General features: G+C 39.1%; 1 protein-coding gene across 1 annotated transcript in view; it reads left to right on the top strand.

Moving 5' to 3' along the window:
• Nucleotides 1-5433: 5433 nt before the first annotated feature.
• Nucleotides 5434-8905, top strand: part of LRIG3 (leucine rich repeats and immunoglobulin like domains 3) — a 46644-nt gene continuing 43172 nt past the window's right edge. The window contains exon 1 of the mRNA XM_082256833.1: nt 5434-5625. Coding sequence (XP_082112959.1) covers nt 5450-5625 — 176 coding nt within the window. The 5' untranslated portion in view covers nt 5434-5449. The remainder of the gene's footprint in view (nt 5626-8905) is intronic.

Here is an 8905-nt window from a genome sequence, read left to right as displayed (position 1 = left end):
GTAGCAAATCAGCTTCTAACTTCAGCTTCTTCAATAAGGCCCCTTTCACACGGGCGATCCGATCCGCCTGGCAGTTTTTCAGGCGGATCTGATCGGATGCTCCATGCAGCGCTATGGAGCAGCGGATGTCAGTGGAGACCTCTCCGCTGACACCCGCTGCTATCCGATCCGATCCTGTCCGTGAAATCCAGACAGATGGAAACCCTATTTTCCATCCATCTGGAGGATCGGATCAGATAGGATCGGATGAAAACGGACTGGCGGACCTGGAGAGGAGATTAGGGATCTGACAGGTCTGTCTCTGCACAGACCGGAGACGGAGCTGTCATCTGCCTGCTCAGCGGGAATCGGTGGATCAATCCCCACTGAGCAAAACGGAGTTCATCAGGCACACCGCCCATGTGACCCTAAGTTTCGACAAAAAAAATCCTGGAAGTTGATTGGCTACCGTACACAACTGTACCAGATTTTACATTCTCCAGTTTTAGTAAATCAACCCCACTTTTTCTACTATGAGTAAGCTGGACACGTGGTTTACCATCTTGCAATGTGAGTATCAAAATGCAACAGAGTAAATAGGCACTTCACAGCTCTTCAGGGTGCAACTTTTGCATGCGGGTTTACATGCATTTGTAATGCGTTTGCGCACTATTTATAATTTGTTACTATAACTTTTTACTGTATGTATAATTATTCTTAGTATATTATGTCTTTTTTTGTGTAAGTTTATTATATTATTTATGTTATATATATATATATATATATATATATTTTTTTTTTTACTGGGTTGCATTTACATTTGCTTACAGCATGTGATTTCCAACACGCTTAACAGCAAAAAAAAATGTAGCATGATGTACTTTTTTAAACACCCACGAAAGCACCACAGTGGAGTACATTAGGATAATTGAAATACATTCATTTATCTTTCATATGCAATCAAACTGCGTTTAAAAACACGCTTGACTGCATCTGGTGTAAACGAGCCCTAAAAAAAAAATATTGAAAATGACTTCTGAAATCACATGAACATATTAAAGCTTCTATGAGATTTGTGTGATTGGATTTCTATCTACTTTAGGGGCTCATTTACACCAACATCCCAGGTGTTCAGTGTGCAGTTGTGCTTGCACGTCTGCATGCATTTGTAATGCATTTGCTCATGTTTGTAGTTAGTTTTTAGGTATTAGGATTGTTTTTTTTTTTTTTTTGCAATGCATTTACATGTGTTTGCAGCGTGTTAATGTGCATTCCAGTACGTTTTTGTGTGAAAAAATTCAGCATGGTGTTCTCTTTATGACACACAAAAAGGCACCACCATGGTGTAAAGTGGGTTCAGTGAAATACAGTTTTTTTTTCTTTTATTCGTACTGCGCCTGGTGTGAATGAGCCTTTAAATATTGGAAATGGCTTCTGAAATCGCAGTCACATTTAAAGCTTATGATATTTTTGTGATTGGATTTAAATCTACATTAAGGGCCGGGTCACAACACAATGTCTGTGTTCTGGGTGCGTTTCTGCATGCGCATTTTTTATACATTCCAGTGCGTTTTTGATGCATTCTGGTGCATTTTTGATGTGTTCCAGTGCGTTGTTCTGCTTTTTTTTTTCTTTGTCTAAATTGAGGACATGTGCATTTTTTTTCTGCGTTTTGCCAGGTTCCAGAATCATCCCATAGCAAAAAATGCAACATGTTCTACTTTTCTTGACTGCACTGGTGTGAACTAGGGTGTTAAACTAGGGCATGGTAAACATTGTCCATGCATTTTTGACGCAGAATAAAAACACACTGGACTGCATCTGGTTTGAACCACTCCAAAGGGCTCATTTACACTCGGCTGCAGTTCCCCTTGCATGTCTACATGCATTTACATGTGTTTTGTAGTGTTCATGTGCGTTCACGTGCGTTCCAGTACATTTGTGAAAAAATACTGCACACTGTACTTTTTTAAGCACACACAAAAGCACTGCAATGGTTTGAACTAGGCTTATTGAAATACAGTCATTTTTCTTGGGTGTGCATTTGTACTGTGTTTAACCACTTCAGCTCCGGAAGGTTTTACCCCCCACTGACCAGGCCATTTTTTGGGATACTGCACTGTGTCACTTTAACTGACTATTACGCGGACGTGCAACGCTGTACCCAAATAAACTTGATGTCCTTTTTTTTCCCCACAAATAGAGCTTTCTTTTGGGGGTATTTGATCACCTCTGCAGTTTTTATTTTTTGTTCTATAAACAAAAAAGACAGCCAATTTTAGCGGGACTGCGACATTGCGGCGGACAAATCTGACACTATTTGGGGACCAGTGACACCAACAATGTTAAAAAAAATGCACTGTTACTGTATAAATGACACTAGCAGGGAAGAGGATAACATCAGGGGCATCAAAGAGTTAGGTGTGCTCCTAGGGAGTGCTTTCTAACTGTAGGGGGAGTGGATGCACTAGTGGAAATGAGAGATCTGTTAGCGAGAGCTTAGCTGAATCACAGATCTCTCTCTTCCTCTGTGACAGAACGGCAGTCTTCAGACCGCAGTTCAGTCATTCCACCAAACCATCAGCAGGTCCAATCACCGCAGGAGCGGCACTCCGGCGGCGTGCATGTGTGCCCCCGATATCTCCTGCACAAAATCACATACATGTACGTGATTTTGCCCAAACCAGGATGCCCTGCCGCAGTATAGAGTCAGGCAGTCCGGAAGTGGCTAAAAACGCATTTGACTGCATCTGGTATGAACGAGTCCTTATAAATATTGACATTGACTTCTAAAATCATATTTCCATGCGTTCTGTCATTCCGCCGAACGATTGGCGGGTCCAGTCACAGCAGGAGCAGCGATCCAGCCCGGCGCGCACACCCCCATCTCCAGCACAAATTCATGTACATGTACGTGATTTTTGGTAGCCGGGCCGCCCTGATGCAGTATATATGCGACAGGCAGTCCGTGAAGTGGTTAAAAATGCATTTGACTGCATCTGGTGTGAATGAATCCTTATAAATATTAAAGCGGAGTTCCACCCTAAAATGATACTTACCTCCATCTTCCTGCTCCGGGTCACCTGAAAAACAAATGGATAATCGCAATTTTTTTTTTTTTTTTTTACATACCTTGTTTAGAAGAAAATATACTTACCTTACTTCCTTCTTCCTCCCTCGGCGGCCACGGGGATTCGTCACTTCCTGGCTTGCAATGATTCCTGGGAGCTGATCATCATCGCTCCCAGGAATCAATGCGCCTGCACCGGCCCCGACGTCAGTTCCGGTGCAGGTGCCTTCATACCTTGCTAAACAGCTTCTGGGCATGCCCAGAAGCTGTGCAAGGATGACGCTGCAGACCCGGAAGTGACGGCGGGGCCGGCGCAGTGCATCGTGGGACCGAAGAAGATGGAAGAGGACGCAGAAGAGGATCGCGCTGGCTTCAAGCTGCCCACACCTGAGATGGCAGCGCTGGACAATACATTTTCAAGGTAAGTATTTCTTCTAAAAGGTAAGTGCAACCCGGGACAGATCAGAGGCTAGCCATTGTGGAATGTACTAGCCCTGACTGTCCCGGGGGTATTTTTATTAAAAAAACTTTCCCAGGGTGGAACTCCGCTTTAACAATGACTTCTAAAATCACATATCCATATGTGAGATTCTTGTGAGTGGATTTATGTCTGCTTTAATCATTGTGTATTTATATGTTGATTGTGAAGGCAAACAAAGAACTTTTATGTTTACAGAATAAAACATAATATAAATAGAAAAGCAGTAAAATATAAAATAATGTAAAATGTACTATAATTAGAAAAGCAGTAAAACATAAAATAGTGTAAAATGTAACAAAAATAGAAAAGCAGTAAATTATAAAATAATATAAAATGTAATATAAATAGAAAAGCAGTAAATTACAAAATAATATAAAATGTAATATAAATAGAAAAGCAGTAAATTATAAAATAATATAAAATGTAATATAAATAGAAAAGCAGTAAATTATAAAATAATATAAAATGTAATATAAATAGAAAAGCAGTAAATTATAAAATAATATAAAATGTAATATAAATAGAAAAGCAGTGAATTATAAAAAAATATAAAATGTAATATAAATAGAAAAGCAGTAAATGATAATATAATATAAAATGTAATATAAATAGAAAAGCAGTAAATGATAAAATAATATAAAATGTAATATAAATAGAAAAGCAGTGAATGATAAAAAAATATAAAATGTAATATAAATAGAAAAGCAGTAAATGATAAAATAATATAAAATGTAATATAAATAGAAAAGCAGTAAATGATAAAATAATATAAAATGTAATATAAATAGAAAAGCAGTAAATGATAAAATAATATAAAATGTAATATAAACAGAAAAGCAGTAAATTATAAAATAATATAAAATGTAATATAAATAGAAAAGCAGTGAATTATAAAAAAATATAAAATGTAATATAAATAGAAAAGCAGTAAATGATAAAATAATATAAAATGTAATATAAATAGAAAAGCAGTAAATTATAAAATAATATAAAATGTAATATAAATAGAAAAGCAGTAAATGATAAAATAATATAAAATGTAATATAAATAGAAAAGCAGTAAATGATAAAATAATATCAAATGTAATATAAACAGAAAAACAGTAAATTATAAAATAATATAAAATGTAATATAAATAGAAAAGCAGTAAATGATAAAATAATATAAAATGTAATATAAATAGAAAAGCAGTAAATGATAAAATAATATCAAATGTAATATAAACAGAAAAACAGTAAATTATAAAATAATATAAAATGTAATATAAATAGAAAAGCAGTAAATGATAAAATAATATAAAATGTAATATAAACAGAAAAGCAGTAAATGATAAAATAATATAAAATGTAATATAAACAGAAAATCAGTAAATTATAAAATAATATAAAATGTAATATAAATAGAAAAGCAGTAAATTATAAAATAATATAAAATGTAATACAAATAGAAAAGCAGTAAATATAAAATAGTGTAAAATAAATAGAAAAGTAGTAAAACATAAAATAAAGATATGTTGTGTGATTTGAAGACCTCCTAGTTGTGGTGGAGTTGTGTCCTCCAGGGTGAAGGAGAGCACACTTCACACCATTGATGGCTTATCATGGGCGATCTGTGTCCTCTTATGATGGAGAGGTGTGAGTTGGAGGGCTGTAATCTCTTCCTTCTCCCCACCCCCCCACAGCACTGACTTGTTTTCATCACGTGAGGGGGGCTGCGCTGACCAATCGGAGGAGAGCCCAGCACCCTTCCCTGCCGAGCCAGGGGGACAGGAGGGGGAAAGTTTGCAGAGTGGAGTTAGAGTTTTGTGCGCTCGGATTTGGGGAGTGTGCGAGGTATGCACGGATCCCGGCCAGGGGGAACGATTGTCTTCTGCTAGAACTGTATATCACCGTGCCGGCCGGGACTCAGGAGGCGGAGGATGGCGCTGCTAATAGTAGTCGCGGCTGTGCTGGGCTCTCAGGGCTTTGTGCTCGGCCTGATCGCTGATCGGGGGTCCTGTCCGCCCCCATGTCGGTGTCTGGGAGATCTACTGGATTGCAGTCGTGGGGATCTACATATGGTGCCCGATCGGCTGCCTGGATGGGCTGTGCAACTGTAAGTGTAGCTGGAAATTTCCTGGAGGGGTTTTACTGGGGTTGTATTATAAAAGAAGGGGGGCACGGGTCTACATGAGAATGGAACCATCGCTTCCTAATGGAACATCGGGCACTATGTCTGTGGGGGTGACCCATGTGTGTACATCTCTGAATCCCACATCTCTATGTAAATATGGTGAGCCCTATGGCAAAAATAGGAAGAAATAATGATAGTTACAAATGTTGCCAGCCTTGGATATGGCTAGTCAGGGTACAAATGTTGTCAGCCTTGGATATGGCTAGTCAAGGTACAAATGTTGTCAGCCTTGGATATGGCTAGGCAAGGTACAAATGTTGTCAGCCTTGGATATGGCTAGGCAAGGTACAAATGTTGTCAGCCTTGGATATGGCTAGGCAAGGGACAAATGTTGCCAGCCTTGGATATAGCTAGTCAGGGTACAAATGTTGTCAGCCTTGGATATAGCTAGTCAAGGTACAAATGTTGCCAGCCTTGGATATGGCTAGTCAAGGTACAAATGTTGCCAGCCTTGGATATGGCTAGCCAGGGTACAAATGTTGTCAGCCTTGGATATGGCTAGTCAAGGTACAAATGTTGCCAGCCTTGGATATGGCTAGTCAAGGTACAAATGTTGCCAGCCTTGGATATGGCTAGGCAAGGGACAAATGTTGCCAGCCTTGGATATAGCTAGTCAAGGTACAAATGTTGTCAGCCTTGGATATGGCTAGGCAAGGGACAAATGTTGCCAGCCTTGGATATAGCTAGTCAGGGTACAAATGTTGTCAGCCTTGGATATAGCTAGTCAAGGTACAAATGTTGCCAGCCTTGGATATGGCTAGTCAGGGTACAAATGTTGTCAGCCTTGGATATGGCTAGTCAGGGTACAAATGTTGTCAGCCTTGGATATGGCTAGTCAGGGTACAAATGTTGTCAGCCTTGGATATGGCTAGTCAAGGTACAAATGTTGCCAGCCTTGGATATAGCTAGTCAAGGTACAAATGTTGCCAGCCTTGGATATGGCTAGTCAGGGTACAAATGTTGTCAGCCTTGGATATGGCTAGTCAAGGTACAAATGTTGCCAGCCTTGGATATAGCTAGTCAAGGTACAAATGTTGCCAGCCTTGGATATGGCTAGCCAGGGTACAAATGTTGTCAGCCTTGGATATGGCTAGTCAAGGTACAAATGTTGCCAGCCTTGGATATGGCTAGTCAAGGTACAAATGTTGCCAGCCTTGGATATGGCTAGGCAAGGGACAAATGTTGCCAGCCTTGGATATAGCTAGTCAAGGGACAAATGTTGTCAGCCTTGGATATAGCTAGTCAAGGGACAAATGTTGTCAGCCTTGGATATGGCTAGTCAAGGTACATATGTTGCCAGCCTTGGATATGGCTTGTCAAGGTACAAATGTTGCCAGCCTTGGATATGGCTAGTCAGGGTACAAATGTTGTCAGCCTTGGATATGGCTAGTCAATATGTTGGTAGTGTAGGCATTTCCCATTGTCTGCCTTGGAAATACAAATATAGGTGTCTACTGAAGGTTCGTATGGTGGTAACTTTGGTCATATTTCAGTGTCAGCCTTGTCTAATAATGGTACATATGTTGGTAGTATAGCCATTCCCATTGTCCGTTATGGAAGAAGACCCGTAGACATCTAGGGAAGGCACAGATGCTGGTAGTATGACTGTTTCCCCATGCATGGTCTTGGAAATATGCTTATAGATGTCTAGTGAAGGATCGGTTGATTTAGCCTTTTTTCATTGTCTGTCCTTGAAAGACGAATGTATATGTCTAATGAAGGTACATATGTTGTTAGTATTGTCATTCTTAGTCTTGTCATTCTTAGTCTTGTCATTCTTAGTCTTGGAAATATGTATATTGATGTCTAATGAAGATACAGATGTTGGTAGTAAAACTATTTTCCATGGTTGGTCTTTGAAACCTAGATGTTTGAGGATACAGGAGTTGGTAGGATAACCATCTCCATCATCTGTTTTGGAAATACGCAAGTAGACATCTAATTGGGGTACAAATGTTGGTAGTGAAGCCATTCTCCTTCTGCGTCTTGAAGGTATACATCTAGAAGGTACAAATGTTGGTGGTGTAACTATTTTCTCATTTTTAGTCTTATAGATAGATAGTTGAATATAGTAATTTCCATTGTCAAACTTGGAAATGTACATATGGATGTCTGAGGGTATAAATGTTTGCTAGTATAACTATTTCTCTTGTCATTCTTGGACAATGGTAAGTGTATGAAGTATCGTGTGATAATGACCTAGGAGTAAGGATGGTGGTTTTCTAGCATTAGTGACCCTAAATGTTCAATTATTCTGAATTGTTTTCCCTTTAATTTCTTAGTTGCAGGTCTACTGGAGGTCCCAAATAGCTCCAGGCCCTCTTTCTATAGCCATTGTGTACACAAATACCTGGTCATAGTGGGTAACAATGGCTGATTTTTAAATGTGCAATTACCATCAAAGCTCTGTGTGTAACAAACCTGGATTGTGTGAAGGGCAGTCATGTGCAGAACCCTATAGCAACTCAATCAGATGGAAGTTCCCACCCACTGAAGAGTTCTTTTTTATTCTGTATTGCATTTTGTGTACTGCTTTCCTACATAATTGCTATAAATATGGGTCTTTTTTGTGAATGCAAGGTTGCTTTAGTAGCTTTGTCCTAATTGTTTAGTGCTTGTAAATTAAAGCAGCTTGTCTTTTTGAGAAAGTTAGTGATATTCTTAGGTGATCCGTAACTTTACTATCTTGTAATGTTTTTTTTATATGGATAATCTTGTAATGTTTTTTTATGGATAATCTCCCCCAGGACCTCTCTGCACTTTTTATTATATACTGGTGTCATTCAAGAGTTTAAGTGATCCATAACTATGCTGTCTTGTGTTTTATAATGTGGCTATCTACCCTGGGCCTAGCTGTACTTCTTAGTACATACTGGTGGTATTCAAGAGTTTGTTATTTAGTTCAGGCGTCTCTAAACTTAAAGAAAGGGCCAGTTTACTTTCCTTTAGACTTTTGGGGGAGAGGGGGCAGACTTTGCCTTGTGGGAGTAAACTATGCCTGATCTTTGCTATTAGGGGGAGAAATAGTTGCTGTCAGTGGGAGGAATAGTGCCCTACCATTGGTGTCAGTGGAAGGAATAGTGCCCCATTGTTGGTGTCGGTGGCAGGACAGGAATAATGCCTCAAGGGCCAGATAAAGGCAAGCAAAGGGCCACAGTTTGGAGACCACTGGTTTAGATGATCTAACCGTGGTTCTCAATTA

The sequence above is a fragment of the Pelophylax lessonae genome, assembly GCF_965119305.1.
Source record: "Pelophylax lessonae genome assembly, chromosome: 4".
NCBI classification, from domain to species: Eukaryota; Metazoa; Chordata; class Amphibia; order Anura; family Ranidae; genus Pelophylax; species Pelophylax lessonae.
This window is presented reverse-complemented; position numbering and strand designations above follow the sequence as displayed.